The sequence below is a fragment of the Belonocnema kinseyi genome, chromosome 4 (assembly GCF_010883055.1).
Source record: "Belonocnema kinseyi isolate 2016_QV_RU_SX_M_011 chromosome 4, B_treatae_v1, whole genome shotgun sequence".
In the NCBI taxonomy this organism is placed as follows: domain Eukaryota; kingdom Metazoa; phylum Arthropoda; class Insecta; order Hymenoptera; family Cynipidae; genus Belonocnema; species Belonocnema kinseyi.
The window spans coordinates 31,328,698-31,350,635 of record NC_046660.1 but is presented as its reverse complement, the minus strand read 5'-3'; the positions used below and the strand labels follow the sequence as shown (position 1 = coordinate 31,350,635).

The 21,938-nt window shown below is 28.8% G+C and overlaps 1 protein-coding gene across 2 annotated transcripts in view; it reads right to left on the bottom strand.

The window, feature by feature from the left end:
• Nucleotides 1-21,938, bottom strand: part of LOC117171474 (carboxylesterase 5A) — a 36,978-nt gene that overhangs the window by 2,834 nt on the left and 12,206 nt on the right. For both annotated transcript variants that reach the window (XM_033358826.1, XM_033358827.1), the window contains exon 3: nt 6,894-7,003. In XM_033358826.1, coding sequence (XP_033214717.1) covers nt 6,894-7,003 — 110 coding nt within the window. The remainder of the gene's footprint in view (nt 1-6,893; nt 7,004-21,938) is intronic.

Genomic DNA, 21,938 nt, shown 5'->3' with positions numbered 1-21,938 from the left:
GGAAGAAGGATGATTTTTTATTTTTGACATTTTTATTATGTCGGAAGCGAGGAAATTAAGATATTTATTTTTTTATATTTTACAATTTTTATATAATTAGGAGGGACGACATTTTTTTCTCTCAATTGGAAGATGGAAATTTCTTGGTTTTTAAGATTTTGATCGGCTTGGAAAGAACAAAATTTTTATTTTACTTTTTTTCTGAATTAGAAGGGAATTTTTTTTAAATTTTAAATATTTTTGTCGAGTAGGAAGGGATGGATTTTATTTGTTGATCACCGGATATTGATTGGCTCAATATATAAAAGCTTATAATTTAAAACTTTACATTTTTATGGTGTTTAAATTAATATTGTTTAGTTGCGAAGTGTTAAAAGCTGCAATTTTATACGTGTGAGTTCTTTCATTCTGCAGTTCAGTTTTGATTACTATAAAATAAAAAAATTCAACTCTAAGAGTTAGAATTTCATAATTTCATTGACGGTTTTTAGAAACTTGAAGAAAAAGATTGTTTAAATCAAGATCCTTTATTTAATTCAAGAATTTGAATTATATCTGAGAAGTGCTAAGAGATTAACAAACTTTATAATGTTATTTAGAAAATATTTCAGAATTTGAAATTTTAAAAATCTTTTTTATATTCTTCTGCACATATAACAGAGATCACTGTCTTCTCCTTGTTCCCCTGCTTTTCCCCCGATTCAAATTTTCCTTTTTCTCTTTCCTTGTTAAATGTCAACATTTAAAAATACAATATTTGATTTATGCGGCAAATTCTCTGAAATTAATAAATGTATGTGGAAACTGTAGAAATAATTATCGTTTTTATATCAACAAAATGACTCATTAAAACTAAAGTATGCTAGAAAATATTTCAACATGTTTTGCATGTATAACAAACAAAAATTCAATAAGATTCCTCTTACCCTCGAAAAGCTTTCCCTTTTTAAGTTTTTTAAATTTAAATTCAACATTCTATTTATTAATTTTTATGATGGAAATGAAATTTTGTGTTACAGACATAATAATAGTAAAATGCATGTATATAATTAACAAATTATTAAAGCTGTGAAAAATATGAAAACCTGAGATAGAAGTTGTTATCCAATATAAAATTGGAATAGTTAAAAAATGTATAGTAATTAAAATAAAAAATTTCAATGTTCTAACTTGAACAATATAAATCTAACGTTCCTTACTTCCCTATTTTCCTTTCTTAAGCTACGTACCTTTGAGCTCTTTTTACCAATTTGATGGGAATTTGCAGTACTTTTCCTGGTGAATTTTTTATCTAATTTTGCAAAAGATGTACCTGAATCGGTGTAGTTCAATACTAACTAAATAAGTTTAAGAAACACTTTCATGTTTCAGACTTGACGCTCTCTTCCCTTTTCCCCCTTTTCTAAGAATTCTTATTTTTTCTCTTGCTTTCAAGAAACTTCCACTTCTTCTTCTTGCTCTCAATTTTTCGTTTAATTGAAAACTGAATCAATAAAGCCCATAAAGTCTACTATTATATTTTTTGTTTGAAATTCATCTTGTTTGTTTACAATTTAATTTATCGAGAAAAAGAAACTATTTTGTTAAAAATTAATCTTTTTTGGTCAAGAATTCAACTAACTGCTTGAAAGTTGAACTAAATTGTTAAAAATTAATTTCTTTGGTAGAAAATTGATCTTTTTTGATGAAAATACGTTTAATTTTTGGTTGGTTATAGTTTAATATTAATTATTGCAACTAAAAATGTAAGTAATACATTTCCGGTTGAATAATCTCTTTTTGTTAAAAATTCAACTATTTGGTCGAAAGTTCGGCTTTTTTAGTAGAAAATTAATCTTCTTGGTTTAAAAATTAACTGCTTCGTTTAATGTTTCAATATTTAGTTGAAAATTGATTTTACTGGTTTAAAAAAATATATCTTTGATTGAATATTCATCTCTGTCGTTGATTTAACTACTTGGTTGAAAAATCGTTTTTTGTTTGGTTGAGAATTATCTCTTCTGACTAAAAATATAACTATTCCATTCTTGGTTTAAGTTGATCTTTTATAGTTAAAAAATCAACTATTTGGTTGAAAATTCATCTACACTTTAGGTCCCATAGAAGCCGGTCCGATTTTTTAATTCGACTCTGACATTGGAAGGGCCGCAGTGCGCAAGTACTCAGTCGAGTATATTGCGCAATATTATACATTCCAATTGGAAACAGTTCAGGCTTCCCTGACTGTTCATGCTTCGAAGCTGCCACTTTAGTAACAATACCAGTGCAAGACAACCTCCGAAAATGTTGTTATATGGGACTTAAAGTGTATGTTGTTGAAAATTCATCTTCTTGGTTGAAAATTCAACTATTTTCTTGAAAATTTATGTTTTAGTTTGACAATTCATTTTTTTGCAAATTCATCTTCTGGGTTGAAAATGTGATCTGTTTTGATTTCAAATTCAATTATTTTGTTGAAATATTATGTTTTTAGGTTGAAAATTCAACTATTCGGGTAGAAAATTCTACTAGAAAATCAAAAGTTTTCTTGAGAATCGAAAATGTAAGTGATACATTTCTGGTAAAAAATGTATCTCTTTTATTTAAAAATGTAATTATTTTGTTAAAAATTCATCTTTTTTAGTAGATAATTAATATTGTTTGTTTAAAATTCATCTTTTTGTTTGAAGATTAAACTATTTGGTTACAAATTCATCTTTCTTGTTTGAATTCGACTGGTTCAAATTGTATTCGGTTGAAAATTTATTTTTGAAGCTTAAAATGTTTTAATGTCATTTTTGCTTATAAACTTATATTTTTTTAGTTTAGAATTTAACTGGATGGTTAAAAATTCATCTTTCTTGATTGATAATTTATTTTCTTGTTGAAAATCCATAATTGTCGGTAAAAAAGTTAACTGTTTTATGAAACATTCGACCTTTTAGCTTGAAAACTTAATTCTCTTGTCGAGAATTCTTCTTTTTGGGTAAAAAAATCATCTTTTTGGTTGAAAATTCAACTGTCATCTAAATTTGTTATTTTTTCTTGAAAATGTAACAATTTTGTTGGAAATTTGTCTTTTTGCTAGGCAATCTTTTTTGGAATTTAAAAGGTTTAATATTGAATACAATATGGAAACAAACAGAATTTTATTTTCAAAAAATAATTCCTCTAGCATAGAATTTAAGAATAACGAATCTAATTATCCGGCTGAATTAGCACGACATTTTTTCTATCTTAATACTAATTGAGATGCTTTGGAAAAATATGTTGACTTCAATGACTCGTGAAATATGTTTTACGAAATTCTTGAGCAATCCGTGGTAAATACATTCACTAACTTCCTCTCTTTCTCTCTTTTTCTATCAGTCAATGCCCTACTTACTATATCATTAAAAAGTGACTGCAGAATGCAGATTCTTAGTTCTCACTTCAAATGCATTCAGAAATATTCTACAAAACGATAAAATAAAAAAATTAACTTAAAAGCATCTTTGAGAATCATGTATAAAAATAAAAATGTATTCTTTTTACTGCTGTTAGAACACTATTTATTGTTCCTTTAAAATCCCTCAATTATATTTCCATAACCAACTTTCGAGAAATGTTTTGACGGATCCACATCCTAAAATTAAATAATTTTTAATTTAAGGTTGTGTTGAAATCAGGTCTTTGAAAAAAAAAGATTTTTAGGATTTTAAGAATTAAAATGATATTATCAGTTATATTTTATGACCATGAATTTTGGTCTATGGCAAGAGTTTAAAACTAACGACAAAATAATTATTGCAACAATATAGGTTCTGTAGTTGAATTTTTTGTTCGTGTCGTTTTTTACCAAATGTTTTGAAAATCTTTAAATGTTAATAAATTATGGCTTATTCGCTGAGGAAAACCTTCCCTACAACCTTACAATTTCCCGCATTTTGATTCTTAAATTCATAGAGAAACTATTTGTTCTTTGATTATTTTTTACAATAAAAGAAATTTTCATATTGAAGCCTTATGAATTGTTTCTATTAGAAAAGTTAGTGGTTTTGGAAAAAACTTGAAAAAATCAGATTGTTTTTTTAGAGGAAAATTTGCTAAAAGTTTTGAATTCTGGCTTGGAAATGAAAAATAAATAACTGTGGAATTGTACAATAAAAAATGAACAATTGTCAGGCCTCGCAGCCCGGCTTTTATAATCCCTATACTCTAAGTGCTACTCTATTGAGCTTTGGTCCTGAAAGTCCCATTTTTTCAAAAGTTGGTCCAAATTTTACCGTATTTTCAGCACAAAAATTTTTTTTTTAATTTTTAATAAAATCGAGGCGTCCAAACAACCTTTAGGATCCTTCAGGACCCAAGAAATTTCGAATCTAAAAAATGTAACTAAATAAAGTGTGGTCTAAATTTACATTGCTTCAAATTATAAAATTGCTAAATATAAGTCTTAATGATTAAACAATTTGTAGCTCAAATATCAAAGACGATTTGAGAGTTAAATTGTCTAAAATAGTAACACTTCGAATTGGATGGCCTAAGAAAACTAAAAACCAAGATTGCCTTTTTTACATATTATACGTCTTCTATATAACTGAGTTTTATTATTTAATAAAACCTTATTCATTTTAACAATATTTTCCCAAAAAAATGGAAATCTTCTCTTTCCTGCTATTTGACATTCTCTAAAATTCTTTCAAAATATTTAATTCCTTTCACATCTTTTATACCCTATTAAATTTTCTTGCAATTTGTTAAACCTCTTAACATTTTTTTAAATCTCGCTTTTTTAGAATCTTCTAAAATACCCAAAAATCTTTCAAACTTTTTTAAAATCCTTAAAAATAAAATGCATAAAAAAGTGGACTTTTCTAGAATAATACAATAAAATGCCGGAAATAATTAACAATTAAATATTTAAATATATCATGAATATAAAGAATAAGATTCATGTTTTCAAAAATCACTAGTAATATTTATAGAGAAAGAGAGCAAAAATCTCAAGTTTCCTGAAAAATATTGTTTAGTCAAATTTAATTTGTTTATGCTAACAAAAATTTGTTAAATAATAATGCTGAGGTGTCAAGGACGTAAAAGGCAATTTTGATTTAAATTCGTTTAGAAAGGAGCTAACTTTTAAAGAAAAAATGTTCATTTAAACAAAGTAGTTTATTTTAAGTTCAATATTACTTTAAAAGTTAAAATATTGACAATTATTTCACTAAACCAACAATGATAATTTCGAGAAGAAAATGAGAAAGAATAAATTAAAGATTTGTTTATTTCGTGCAGATTTGATCAAATTAGGTTTTTTATTTAACAACCAAATTGACGTTTTTTTATTTTTTAGAAGTAAAATGCGTATAAAGATTTTCAGATTCGTTACACAAGGTGCTAAAAGTATGTAAAAGAAATTTCTAATGGGTGAGAATAATTTTTAAAAAAATTATTGCATTATGAATAAATTAATGAACAAAAGTTATTTTTCGGGATACGAAATTTTTATTTGGAAATTTTTCAACGAATTGGCTAAATTTTGTTACGGAATCAACTAAACATAGCTTTACGATGACTTTTGGTTATGATACTAACAAGTTTATCAAAATTATTAATTATTTAAACAGTTTACACAGAAAAATCAGCATTTGGCTATTTTCTAACGATTAGACTCCATTTTTTCACAAAAGCAACCAAGAATGTCTTTTCGATGACTCTTCGCTATGATGCTCTGAAAGCTTATAAAAATGATTTTTTATTCAAAAAATATTTCTACAAAAATTCAGAATTTGGTTATTTTTCAACGAATACGCTTATTTTTTGTGTACGGAATCGACTAGTAATGTCTTTCCGATGTTAATTACTTAAGCAATATTTATTAACAAATTCATAGTTTGGTAATTTTTCAAAGAATACACTCATTTTTTGTTTACTAAATAAGCTAATAATGTATTTTTGATGACTCCTTGCCATGATACTATTTTTATAAACATTTGTTTAATAATTAATAGCTGTGGTCAGTTTGAAAAGTAGTCGAGCAAAGAGTCATTGGAAAATATTATTCAATTCCGTAAAAAACTGTGCGTATTCGTTGAAAAAAGCCAAACCCTAAATTTCTTAATGAATGTTCTCTAAGTAATCAACAATTGTTGTAATTTTCGAAAGTAATATAGCGATAAGTTATCGCAGAGACACTTTTAGTTAATTCCGTAAAAAATTGAACCTATTCCTTGAAAAATAGCTAAACTATGAATTTGTTTATGAAAATTGTTTATATAATTAATCATCCTTGTTAATTAGGAAATTATCATCGTAAAAAGTTTTCTGATAGTCATTCTTATTTGTTTCCGTACAAAAATCGAGCCTATTCATTGAAAAATATCCAAACTGTAAATTGGTATGGTAGCATCTATCTTCAATTAATCGCAATGAAACATTATTTCTTTAAAATTTAATATAAAATATTAAAAAAGTGATTTTGAGCCACCCTTAAAAAGAAATATGAAATTATTTTCTTGACAGTAATAGACTCAAAAACATGCAGCCTACTAGATGACAAAATGTGGAAAATATCTGACTTATAGAACAACTACTGTTGCATGTTTATCAGGTGAAATTCGAAGAATGACAGTCGTGTGCCGAGTGAAATAAAAAGGATCCTTAAATGTGGAAATCTCTAAAAATAAAATTCAATCACCACGAAAGTCGATAAGTTCGATTAGTGGTTGCAATTTCGTAGGTCGCGAAAGCATCGCAAAATTTTCAGTACGTCAACTTCAAGGTCAGATCGTTACCTTGAATTACTCGAAGAGGATAGACATGCCCTTTTTAATTTTTTTATATCGTAAACGCCACCTTAATCGTATTTTAACGAGAGCCGTTCTTTCTAGAATCAAGCCATATATAAAGTTCTTAAGTAGTATGAACTTGACCTTTTGCTTGGTGACGAGCACTGACGCGTCCCAGATCGCTGGAGTCCCCGTATTAAAATCTCCACTGTGGAACCACACTATCACTGGCCATCCATCAGAGGGGCGCATTCCTGTACGAATAAATTAACCATTATTTATTATACATTATACAAGAAAAAAGTCATCGATTTGCATTAATGCTCTTTTTCTCTTTTATAGAGACGTATTCGCGGAACGTGACGAAGGACGATAAAGTTCAGGTCAATTAGAATCACCACTTTTGTCCTTATTAAATTCAGTATGTATAACAAGCTTCGAGAAGTTAAAAAACCAACTCAAGAAAATAGCTACTTGCATAAAGTATGACTCAGGCGGAATTCGAACTGAATAATTACACTCGGTGAAGGATACTTAAATCAGATTGATTGATTAGGTTTCTTTATTATACCCTGGACGAAAAATACTTTCTACTAATTTTCATGAAAATTCCTGTAAATTTATGTGAAAAGTCTACTTAGCTAGCCCCTGGAGTAAACATATTTTCACAATAAAATGCAATTAATTGCAATGAAGTTTAATAATGTAAAAAATTGAATTTTCTATAAAAATACAATTTTTTTATTATTGTACTTTATTGCAATTTGTTTCATTTTATTTTAAAAATACATTATTCCAGCTAGAGCGATGATAATATTAAATTTTTACTTTTTAGGAAGTTTAGCTTTTCTGTTTGGTTTTGCGAAATAATATTAAAACAGATCAAGGAATGTCAGGAATTTTTAAAAAGGGTAGGTGAAGTCAGGGAATGTCAAGGAAAACCTAACAAAGTGAGGGAAATTTACAATAACTGCACATGAAGTTAATTTTATTATTTACGTATTATATTAAAAAATTTAACCCATATTAAGGGTAGTTTTTCACGGTCGCAAATAATATTTTTGATCTTATGGGCTTAATTTTTTCGCCATCAGCGCCTGGTACCATTAGTTGAAGGGTGTCACGGCATAAACATTTAAGTGCCTTTTTTTTTTTGAAAACGCGTTTTATTGGCTTAACAATTCTCTAAAATTCTACCGGGCAATGTGGAGAAAGAATATATTCAAATTCGAATCGGAAGTGGATTTTTTAAATTGAAAACCGGGAAAGAAAACCGGAAATGCATTAAATTTTAAGAAAAATCAACACTTGCGGGCGAAATCCTTTTTTTTAAGAAACAATTTTTAAATTTAATTTTTTACGTTTCAGGCTTCTATTTGTCTCGTAATGCTTTTATAATGTTTCAGGCATGTTTTCTGTTAACTGGGTTCTAAAAAACAAAACAAAAATGCCATGAACTTACATGGTTTGGGCAGTAGTCGATGTTTGACAAACTGTTTCTCGAAAAATATCAACTTTTTCAAATTTTTTTTTATTGAGATCTCTAGAGCTCCATCCAATTCGGAATGTACTTTGTCACTTTTTTTTTAGAATCCGATGTTTGAGAAGTTTTTTTCCCCATCATTTGTATTTCCTGCTAAACACTTATCATTTTTACGAAAATTAACGTTAATTAATGGTTTTATTAATTTTGGGGCAACTTAGGTCCAAGGACCGCAGTTGAAAATTTTTTTAAATAAAACAAAAATACAAACTTATTTTTTGACTAAAGGGAACAAGTTTTAGGAGTTTGTGATAATGATATGAAACGTTGGGAGTTTTTCAGTCACCCTTTATGTCTACGTTTCCCGAAACAATCTGGCTATTTGTACCGAAAATTTGGTACATATAGCCACTGCCAATTCAATACACCATAAAAATTTAAATTACTTAACATTTAAAAGTTTAGAACAAAGATATTTTATTTGGAAAATTTTCAGTTATAGTGGAGCCTCACGTTTTTCGCAATTATCTCTAATATTTCATCGAATAAAATTGTATTTTTTCATCATATTGTAAATTTTATTTTTTGAAAGTAAATTACTATCTGTGTTATTGTTTAAATATCTTTTATATGATGAAAGGTTTGAGAAAAATAGAACATTCAAGACACCCTTTCTACCCAAAAAGCATAATAAAAAATCAGTGATTATTTTCATTTCAATTTTAGGTTTCGCCAAATTTGGGGAATCTCTAACGAAATTTTTTGCAAATACTTCACATTAGGTGAAAAAATCGATTAATTTTTTCCTGGAGTTTTTACATTTTCATCTAACTTTTCAAAATGTAGTAAAGACGTATTGAAATAATTGTATATGTTAAAAATGTACAATTATTCATATATATTGTAATTAGGATTTTTAAGGTAGTCGTAAAAAGCAGGACTCCCTTAATTCTGATGAATTTATATTACCTCGAAATAAAAATTTCAAAAGAATTGAAATTCTAGCGCTCAGCATTCAACAATGTCTACGAATCATTTCAAGATTAACGAGTTCTAGTGAAAAACGTATAAATCAAAGCATTGAATGTTAAACATTTTATTATTTAAAAAAAGATTTTAACATGCACTGAAAGTTTTCTCATCCGAAAAGAACATCAGTGAAATGAAAAAATGCAGGTTTGTATTTCTCCTGTTGAAGGTTGAAAAGGGGGCTTTTTGAGTTTGCAAGTTCGCGTGACTTATTTTGCATTAAAATTACCTACATTCCTCGTATTTTAACTGTGAAGAAAATGCGCCTGGTGCAAATTTAGTATCTAAACGCACGATTCAAATTTATTCCAATACTGGTATTACTTAACAAATAAATAATATAATTAGTTTAAAAAATTTAAAAAATTTAATTAATTAAACCTTTAAGTCATGAATCATATTTCTTGCTGAAATACCATTGTAATTTATTATTGAATTAGTTTAAAATTCGTTTCGAATAAAAATTAAAAATATTAACCGCTTTCTGTTTTTCTCTTTTGCTTTCTCATATAGGGAAGCTTGTAATAACCTGAATTTTTAAATCTACTTTTTTTGACATATTTCGATATAATTTGATAATAGGAGCTCAAAAATAATTTTTTTTCATTTCCTCAGAAGTGGCTTTTTTAGTTTATAGATTTATAAAAAAGGTACGTTGCTTATATAAGAAAAAGTTTATTGATATTTAAAATACCACAATACGATATTTAGTGGAGTTGTTCGCGTCTTCGAGACTCATCGATCGACCTATTATCGAAACTTTTATGATCTACTAGTAGCGATTTATGAAGTTAAAAAAATGGTTTATTTTGTTTATACAAGAAAAACTTTGTTCATATTAGAAATACTACAGTACTGTATGTGACATGTTTGTTCGCGACCTTGAAACAGGCGGAATGGCTGTTTACGTACCTTCTTTGATCTCTCATGGTTTAAAAATACCGATTTACAAATTTAAAAAATATATTGCTTAACTTTTTGATAAACATGTTTCTTTAATATTAGGAATAAAATATTATAGTATGTGATATATATATAATATTTTTCAAAAAAGTGAAGGTCATTACTGAAGTAAATTTCAACGAGGAATTAAATGGTAAACTTCATTTTGACCTTGAAGTTAACCTTCATGGCTTTTGAAGGTCAACTTTGTTTTTTAAAATGGAAAGTCCCTTTTTTACATCAGCTATCGATAGAGTGGAAAATTCTACGTTCAGGTACGTACCCAAGTCATAGGTCAATTTTAACGTTCAAGGTCAGTTAGAGGTTATTTGAAATTAACAAAGTTTTCCAAGAGGTCAGTGTGATTCCTGAAGTAAATTTCAACGCGAAATTCATTGGTGAGCTCTGTATTGATCTTGGTTACAGCGATTTGAATATTGTAAAATCATAAGGAAATTTTTCATTAAAAGTTCCAGGTGTTTTGGTGAGAGTTCTGTTCCTCCCCGAAGAGTTATACAGTCCTATACCGTTTTTCGATACCTAAGTCAATACCTAAGGCGATACCATAAGTCCTATACCATTTTTCCATACGAATATTACGAATCAAAACTAAATTTACGTATTAAGAGTACATACTTACTATCTTTCGCTAAAAGATTATGATCAAGTTCGTTTGCTTTTTAATCGCACTTTTCGTAATGGAGAAGGGTTAAACCCTGTCTCAAAATCAACAATTGAAAGAACTGTAAGGCGCTTTATAAATCATGGATCTATCAAGGACCTTCAGAGAACTGGTCGGCCAAAATCTGCAGGATCTGAGGAGATGCAGATGGACATAGCCCAAGCATTTGTTGAAGACCCACACGTTAGTTTACGTGGAGCTAGTGATGAGCTTGACGTTGCTCCTGAGACAGTGCGAAATATTAAAAAAAAGCATTAATTTCCATCCTTACAAAGTTCATCTGGTATAAGAGCTTAATGAAGACGATCCTGATCGTCGGGTTGAATTTTGTGAAATTATGATGGACAGAATTGATAGAGATCCTCTTTTCTTGTACAATACAGTATTTTCAGATCAATCTACTTTCACTTAAAAAGGTGAAGTTAACAGGCAAAATTGTAGATATTGGTCCGACACAAATCCTGATTGGATGATGGAGAGTCACACACAATATCCACAAAAGATTAATGTTTCGGCCGGTATCTTGAATGATACATTGATAGGCCCTTTCTTCATCGATGGTAATCTCAATGCCCGTGCATAAGAAGAGCTTCTTAGAAACCAAATTGTACCAAGAATAAGGGAGATTACAGGCGATAATTTTCAAAATATTTGGTTTCAGCAGGACAGAGCAGCGGCTCATTACGGTAGGGAGGTACGTGCATATTTGGATACTCAGTTCCCTCAAAGGTGGATTGGAAGAAGGGTTGAAATCGAGTGACCTGCTAGATCTCCTGATCTGACGCCACTCGACTATTTTTTTGGGGGTTATTTAAAGAGCAAAGTATACTCAACGCAACCGCAAAGCTTAGACGAATTTTAGAATCGGATTCTGCAACAGGCTACTTTGATTGATAGGGAGATGATTCATAATGCTGTAACTCATTTTTACAATCGCATAGCTTTTTGTCAAGAAGCTGAAGGTTTTAAGTTCGAACATCTTCACTGAAGCGTGAGAGGCAAGGGGACTCACGCTAATCAAGCAACCTGAAGGGAACAGAATTTACTACGTCCACGTCGTTGTTCCTGGGTAATGCTGAACGTAAACGTAAACTGCTTGGTAAAAACCTTGAAAAAACTTCGAAGATCATCACCAAGATCAATACAGAGCTCACTAATGAATTTCTCGTTGAAATTTACTTCAGGGATTGCACTGACCTCTTGAAAAACTTTGTTAATTTCAAATAACCTCTAACTGACCTTGAACGTTACAATTGACTTATGACTTGGGTACGTACCTGAACGTAGAATTTTCCGCTTTATCTATTGCAGGTGTAAAAAAGGGGCTTTCCATTTAAAAAAACAAACAAATTTGACCTTTAAAAAGTCATGAAGGTCAACTTCAAGGTCAAAATGAAGGTCACCATTGAATTCCTCGTTGAAATTTACTTCAGGAATTACACTGACCTCTTGGAAAACTTTGTTAATATCGAATAACCTCTAACTAACCTTGAAAGTTACAATTGACCTATAAATTAGGCACGTACCTGAACGTAGAATGTTCCGCTCTATCGATTGCAGATGTTAAAGAGGGGGTTTTCATTTGGAAAAAAACAAAGTTGACCTACAAAAAGCCATGAAGATCAACTTAAAGGTCAAAATGAAGGTCACCATTGAATTCTTCGTTAAAATTTACTTTAGGAATTACACTGACCTCTTTAAAAACTTTATTAATTTCAAATAACCTCTAACTGACCTTGAATGTTACAATTAACCTATAACTTTGGTACGTACCTGAACGTAGAATTTCCCGCTCTATCGATTGATGATGTAAAAAAGGAGGTTTCCATTTTAAAAAATAAAGTTGACGTTCAAAAAGCCATGAAGGTCAACCTCAAGGTCAAACTGAAGGTCACCATTGAATTCCTCGTTGAAATTTACTTTAGGAATGACCTTCAATTTTTTGAAAAATATTTTACCTGAGGAAATATCCAACCGTCCCGGGACTTTTTAGACACCTTGTATGTGATATATATGATAGTACTGTATTTTCTGAAAAAAAATTTTAAATAAATTTTGTTCGTTTGTTATAGAAAAACCAGAAGTAAGTGATATTGATAAAAACAACTGATAATATTAAAAGGTGAATGAAATTCTATGAGGTATCAAGGCTTTATTGGCACCATATATTGGCAGCTGTGTGAATAAAAAATCCGACAAATATGAACCTTAACACTTTATTTGTTTGTGAGTTATGTAGGGAAAGAAAAGTTAAAAAAGGCACTTTTCTCATAATCGAATGAACCAATTTAAAAAAAAACATAGGTTATAAAGTTCAGTAAGACTAATAAAACATTTGTTTTCATTGGGACCATAATTTTTTTTACCATCTACGCTACCTCTTTTTTCACGATTTTTTGACATTAGCCTTCAACAGCCAAGCCTTGATCCCATTATATCAAAATTCTGACAAATTTCAGAAGTTTTCTTATTCATACTGGCGCAAAAAGCTTTTTTTTAATTTTCATGATTTTCTTGGTTTCTATTGAGTGTATGATAACTCAGAACCACCTTACGAGATGTGGAATAAGTCACTTTGATCTAAAGCAAGTATTGATTTTGCAAAATTCTAAGCTCATTACCTGGAAATTAGGAAAATCGAAAATATAAAGAATGATCTATAAATTTTACTTATTACAGACCTTAATAAATGCCATGATTTCCTATGTGACATACAATTTACCAATATATTAAACTTGAAATCGCTTTTTTTGGATGTTTTGGAGAGGAAAAGGAAAATAAAAAAGTATAGTTTTGATCGAAAACGGCTAAACAATGAAAATTTTCGTGTGAACTTTAAAATAAAAATATGGGGCTAAAAAAAGTGACATTCAAGCGATGAATTATCATGTATCAACGAAAATTCCAGTAAACTTGGAAAATTTTGGTATTTTCTGAATTTCCGTGAATTATAATGGTTTTGACAATTTGCCATAAATATCAAAAATTTTATGCATTCCATAAATTTCTATTAAAATTTTTACGAAACGTGACATGCAATGCCAAATTAACAAACAACTTGACAATAAATCCACCCTCTTATTATACATATTTTTTTGCAAAGTCACAGGTCGATTTGCAATGACAGATTCTTATCGCGAAGAAAATGTTGATTGTGATCATCAGAAATTATTTGGAAAGGAAGTAATAAAGACTGAGACGTAAAGAAAATAGCTGTCATTATTGTTAGCTACTTTTTCTTGAGTTGCGCAAATTTGCACAAAGCGTTACTAATTTGCGTAAATGATCTTGCGATTTTGTAAAGTATAATTATCTGAACGTACTCAAGGAAAAATTTTAAAAATTCAGAAAAACGTTCGCTTTAATCAAATAAACATTTAAACAATTAGAAGTGTCTGTTTAAATCAAAAACCATTTGTTTGATTAAAATAAACTTTATTTGACTTAAACAATGGTATGTTTGAGAAAATTTTTTTATTTTAGTTAAACAAACTTTTGTTTATATCCACAAAATATTTGTCACATTCGAACAAACATTTGTCTTAATGATAGTAGAAAGTTATAAGTAAAAATTCAGGTTTCAGCGCTTCAATATTCTGAATTCTAAAATACGCACGGAAGGGGTTGGCATCAGGAGATATGCTTTTTATCGATTTTACGAGTGATTTATTTTCTCGTAAAAGGATTTCTTTGTGAGTCATTAGAAAAATGTTACTTCTATTTAATTGAATCATTCTTAACATCGATTGAAAATTGTCGATTTTACCAGTTTTAGGTTCCCCGGCTTTTTTTCTAGAATAATAAATATTTTGTCTTAAAAATTTGGGAAATGATAGCGAACATACTAACGGACGTCCCCACACACTTTTTTTGTAGGTCAATTCAAAAAAGTTTTAATTTAGCAAAATCTGATTAATTTGCATAGCGCTTAGGAAATAGTATCGATTTTCTCAGTGTTAGATTCCCTCGGCTTTTTTCCTATGATAAGAAATATTTTGCCTTCGAAATCTGGGAAATAATAGCGAACATGCTAACGGACGTCCCCACACACTTTTTCTGTGTTTTTTTATCAAAAAATTTTTGATATAGCTAACAACGTGCGTGTATACTTCGAGGTTATGTGTGTTACAATTCACCCGAACGTTGCTTTCAAACTACACAATATTTTTGGCCGAAAACTTTGGACTTACAAATAAACATAGTAACCAATCTCCCGTAACTAACCTTGTTTGCAGGAAATCAAAAAGCTTATTTCATAAATAATTATCGGAATAATTATCAGATTATCGGAAAGGCAGAGATGAAAAACGACGTAACCTCAAAAAAATGCATATGCATAAAATTTGTATTTAGCACAATAAATTTTGTTGTTATTATCTCTCAAAAAAGAGTCCGGGGACGTCCGTTATGATATTTTATAGCATCTACAAATTCAGTTTTTAAAAATTTTCATTTTTGTCGAAAAAAAGCCGGGGAAACTGTAAGTATCACATGCCCTTAATTACACGGACTTTTTATGTACACTAAATTGCAAGATTGCGTATATGTGAATAAAAAATATTACATGAGATTGCACAAGATTCTATAAGTATTATAGGAAATTACTTACAAAAAATAATTTTATAGACGAAAATTATATATAAACATTACTCATTGTTATATATAAACTTTACATAGAAAAAATCTGTGATTTCCCTTGATATTTTTGACATCCCTTAAAATCTCCTGAAATCTTCCGTAATCGTACAAATCCATTGAAATATAAGTAAAAATCATTCTAAAATTCTTGAATATAAATTAAATTCAAGTCATTCATTAAACTTCTCCACCAACATTTTGTTTACTCCAGAAATCCCTGAAATCCTCAGAGATTCAATAAATTTATGTAAACATTTTTTAAGTTCTTTGAAATCTTGGAAAATTCTAGAAATCCTTAATCCTTAGAAATATCTTTAAATTCTTTAATATCCCCTTAAGTCTCCTGAAATTTTTCGTTATCAAAAAAATCTATTAAAATAATTAAAAATTATTTGAAATTTCTTAAACATAAATTAAATTAAACTCATTGTTTGAGTTATCTAAAAAAAAAGTTTACACCCCTAAAAATGATTAAAGTCCTTTAAAATCCTTGGAGATTGAATAAATTGCTTTAAACTTTTTTTTTTAATTTCTTATATTATTTAGAAATATTATGAAATTCTTAAAAATCTCTTGAAATTTCTGAATTCTCTTAAAATTGTTCAGAATTCCTTCTAATCTTTAGAAATCATATTAATCCATTATCATAACTATAAATTATTTGAACGCCATACTATGAAATCGTTTAGAATCACTTAAAATCCCTGTAAATGTTGGGAAATCTTTAAAATCTTCTAAAATCGCTTAAAATGTTTCGAAATCTTAAAGAATTTCTGAAAATCCGTGCAAATATTTTTAAATCTCTTAAAACCAGAAGGAAGCCGTGAAATTTTTATGAAACCTGACGAAATTGCTTAAAATCTGTGAAAATTCCCTGGAATTAATTAAATTTAATCGAAATTTGTTTAAATCTGTAGAATCCTCTGAAATACCTTAAAATAATTTGAAATATTACCTTAAATAAATAAATAAATCATTCGTTTGCAGTTTATCTATTTTTACATATAATCTTAATATTTTCTTAATAATAATTAATAATAATTATAATAATTCTTAATAATTTTAACATTAAATAATTTAAAATTTTAAATTAATCATTAAATAATTCTTAATAATTTTAACATTTTTTACTCATATACTGATTTTATTGATTCATTTTTCTAGAATCACGAAAAAATCATCAGAAATCTGTATCTATATTTTTTATCATTGGGAGATTATAAGGGATGTTGATTGTAAAAATTGCAGAGAGAGAGAGGGTAAACCATATTTTAGGAGTAATTAACCCTTCTTTATAAAATAAATATTTTAATCAGTATTTTTTTTAAATACTAATGAATGTTAAAAATAAATATTAAGATTTACAAATTAAACCATTGCCCAAACAATATTCATTAAAAACCTAAGAAATAAAATTGTAAATAATTTTTGTGTAAAATTAAGTAAGCTATTATTAATTTAAATTAAATGAAAATTATTAAATACACTGCGTCTAGTCATCGCATGAAATAAATTTACTTTTTTTTTCTTAAAGTTCGTTACAATTATAAATTTGCCTCTTTTTATCGATTTTGTGAATCAAGCTAAAGATTGACTTCTCGTCAAAAACATACTTAAATGATTCGGGAAGATCTAAATTTGTCTTATTTTATGTGACACAATACATTTTTTAAATTTATGTAAATTGATTTCTCAAAATTTGTGAGTGAGGTATTAATTTCTTTCCGATTGAGTCCTACCGCCACAATTATGGTGATTTTTCAGAAAAGGGGATTTTCTCCCCTAAAAATAAAAAAAAATTATTTTAGATTACAAAAACTCAGTAAGCTAATAATTCAACACCACGTGAAATCATACATGCTTTTTCATTTACCATAAAAAACTGTATACCCAGTAATTTTCGATTGAAGGTAAAAATGGACCTTGGTGATTACTAGAGGTGCGTCGAAAGGTGCCATGCTAGAAACCCTTCACGCCATAAAGAAGGGAAGTACCTGGTAGTACCATGAGGGTAAAAAGTCAGTATAAGTAAGACTCCATATTTATCGAGTACAGATAATTTACCTAGGAAATGTAACTACTCTAAATTTAAAAATCATTTCCCTTTTTACATAAATAAAAAAAACAAAAAAAAAGAAGAAAAGTTTATAGAATATAGAGCCTATCGTGAAAGATAACTTTCAGAAAATGAAAAAAACACTTTTCCGATTGTTTTCCTTTCCACCTTAAAAAGAATATCGTCAACATTGGTTCCGATAAAAACTTTTGAATCAACATTGTTAAATTTTTATAAAATTGCAATCATTCTTACGGGAAACCACAAAGAAATACAATGGATTACTACAAAAATGATATAGGGCAGTACTAAAACATTCATGTTTGATTGGGACGAATTTTGTCATAGCTTGTATATTGTTACGAGCTTTGCAGTACATCATGATGATGTTGATTGTTTTAAATATATTGTTGTATTTGAACTTAGTTTTAATATTTTAAGAGAAAGTACATAAATTCACTATTTTTTGCATCAAACTATTTTCTCTCTTTTTTAATCTAAGATAAACAATATTAAAATGCAATAATCTCTATAAAATCTATATAAAGTTCAGTTTTACGTGAAGCTCTGGAAGTCAAGCTTTTTTATTTTTAAGAGATCTTAATTTTCTATAACTGAATACTTCCGCTTTGTAACGTAAAAGATGATCTTGCAGTTTCTAAGTATTTTATGATCCCAGATCGAAAAAGAAAATCTTTTTGAATGCAAAAATGGAAAATTATTGTAGTTTACAGAGAAATATTACAATTACATTAAAGAAAAACAATATAAAAAAAATGCATATAATTATTTTTTAGGACAAAAATATATAACAAAGTTTGTGAAAAAGTACAAAAAGTAAACACTGCATCCGAATAAAAGACAAAACTTTCGTTTCTGTTGTAATTTATAGCATTTATTTCTCTCTTCATATGAAAATGCCTGTAGATTTTCGCGTTAATATGTAGAAAAATTCTCCAGGAATTATAAGAAATATTTTTAATTAGATTTGTTTGAAGAAATTTTTCATTGGTATTAGGGTCTTATGAAAATACTTAATTATAAAATATGCATTTCTTAAATTATTAGATTGGCAAACGTTTCGACCTAATAATTTAAAAAATGAATGTTTTATAATTAAGTATTTTCATAAAACCCTAATGCCAATAAAAAATTTCTTCAAACAAATTTAATAATTGGGTCAATTAAATCCGACATCTTTCAGAAAACCAGTAAAGATGTCACTGAACAATTTTTAATTAGATTTAAAACAAAAAAAATAAATAATGTGACATTTTGTTAACAAAAAAAAAGAATCAAATTAGGGAGGATCGAATTAGGAATTTTAATTCATTTTTGGGTTGGGTAATTAAAACAAATAAATACCAAAGCATATGTATTTTAAAAAGTTCTAAAAATTTAGCTTAAATGTTTTTTCAACACAAGCAAATAATTTTGAATAAAATATAAAAACATGTTTTTTTCGGTTTTACAGGCAATTTTCGCAATTCCGACCATAATATTCTATTATGGTACTACGGGTAAGGGAAAGCGAGTTTAAGCGAGTTTAAGGCGAGCCAGAAACGATCCAAAGGTGAATCGATGGAATGTACTGTAAACTACATAAGAGTTATAACTACCGAATTTCTGCACCTGTTTTGAACGATATTTTTTGTAAAAATTACATGAAATTTTCGATTTGAGAAAAACAATAAAAATGAACTTTCCGGAAGTTTTGGAAATTTAGGGTAAAAGTACCGACAATTTGAAATATCCATAAATTTCCAAAATTTTTTGGCGAAGTCTTAGTAATTTGTGGTAATTTGGCGATAATTAATGGTAATTAATCAGCACTTAATGGTAACTTATCAGCAATATATGGTTATGATTATGATTAAATTTGATTATAGTTGTGGTTACAGTTCCGGCAATACTGGAGAGTAATTTTGAATGAAAACGCGCAAGCGCAATAACTAGCAACAGTGATCATGCTCAAAGTGCGCCAGCTCATGAGCTAGAAATAGTCTTGCTTTCAGCCCACATTAGATTTCGAATAAAGGAAGCATGATTTACTTTAATTTTAAAGTTAATTTATAGTAATTTACCATAAATTATCCAAAATTCAATAAAATTTTTTTTCATAAATATCTGGATAATTATGCAATTTCTGGGTAATTTATGGTTACTTAAGATAATTGACGAAAAATTCAATTTACAAATGTCAATAAATTTTCGGAAATTTATGGAAATTTTCGGTCATGTATGGTAATTTTATAGGTATCTATGGTAACTTGCCATAAATGTACCAAAATTAAATTTGAAACATTTTTATAAATTTTCGGAATTTTCCAGTAGTTTATAGTAATATTACAGGTAAATTATGGTAACTTAAGATAAATTACCCAAAATTCAATAAACAAAATTCTATAAATTTCCAGAAATTTTTGGTTTTATATGTGATAACTTTCCATAAATTACTGCAAAATTATATTATCTGCAATCAAACTCTCCTTAGAGTTTTTACCGTAAGTTGACTGATTCTCTTAAAATGCGAGCTCATAGATTTATAATTATTATTATTCACCTCTGACGTCACTTTTTACTCTTTAGGGCGTACACTTTGTTTCCTCTGGAATCACTACGTTTGAAAAGCTTGTATTTTGCTTAACATGCATAAAAAACGGCTGACATCATGCACATGTTATAAAACAACTTTTTTTATGACACATGCACGATTTTAGCCCTTTTTGGCGCCTTTGATTCAGGGTTAGAGCTTTACTTTTTATTTCAAAAAAAGAATACTCTAAAGTACACTTTTGCTCCCTAGGAAGAAAATGTATGACGTCAGAGGTATAACAAGAAAATTATCTATCTGTGATGAGTGATTTTGGGCTTACAGAGTGATCGTCAAGCATTCAGTTGCTGTGTTAACAGATTGGACCAACTCGAAGCCATAAGTTATCATAAATTCCCCGTAAATTATCATAATTTCTAAATTTACCATAAATTCCTTTCTTCATGGTGCAAAATAGTGCTATTTTATAACTGCTTTTTATTACTGTTTTGAGATTGGCTACTTTCCACTTCAGGGTATTTCATTTTCTGAAATTTATATTTTAAGTTACGCCCTATTATAGAGTATTATGTATAGAAAGTAGTAAATGCCTCTTGTAAGAGTTTGAAAGGTTTTAAATCATAAGAAAGAAGCTATAAATATTAGCGCAGTGCACGGAGAAAAATGGATGTTTAAACGTATAGGTTTAAAGTATAATGTAGTACCGCAAAACATACAAATATTAACTCGTCACATCTGCTATCTTTTTGAGATGTTACGTGACAATATTTGTATGTTTAACTAAAAATTCCGGGTGTTAGACTAAAACATCGAAGATGTTAAACTCTCCGAGTGAAAGAACACACAATACCTCTATCGGCCACTTGATAAGGCTTATACTCAATTTCGTGAAAAATACTGTCGCCATCTGTCATTCACTTGATGAAGCTTATAGTGAATGTATTATGTCGTAAGCTTTTAGGAAATTGGTTATTATTAATATTTTATTGACATTAATAATAATGCTGTAATTTGTTTGTCCTACAGTTAAGCATTATAGTATATTGTGCAACAAGTGGGATATACAGAGTCGATTATCAAGGAGCATGCAGTTTGCCGCGGCAAATTATTTATTTGTTTATATAATTTGTTCGTAAAATAAACAAATTATACCATACAACAAGTTTGCATAAAAAAGTATGACTGTGTCGATTAAATCAAGCAATTCCACTTACAAATATACTTTTGCAAGCAAAATTTCCACGATGCTAATAGCTTGTTAATATAATGTGTTTATAATAATTGCATTCAATATCCTGTTAATTACTTATATTCTTTAGATACTTCATCATTCATTTTCGTCGAGAATGGGATTAATTAAGTTAATTATTTTAAGATAAAAAATAAGAATTAAAAAATGTCTAATAATAAAAATTGAAAAATCTAATCCATAGACCCAACCTATGCAACTATTGCTGATCACTTCTAAACAAAATGTGGAGAATCGGTTAAAAATTGTCGGCTGTAGGTGATTTTGAATAGTAAATTCCCTATTAAGCTCACTGTACAGCGTAGACCGCTTGTAGGACACGACAGTTTTTCCAGTCACCGCAGGCCGGAATGTGCGTCTATGTTCTTTCAGAAAAATCTATTTCGCAGGGAGGAAGAATATCTGGCGGATGCACAGTTGCAGGGAGAAGGGGTAACTGGCGGATGCGCATAGCATTACTTACGAGGGTAGTTCAATAAGTCCTTAGAATGACCAACAGATGGCGCGCGAATCGCTCCAAATCATCTGTTTTCAGTCAGCACCACTCCCGACTAGA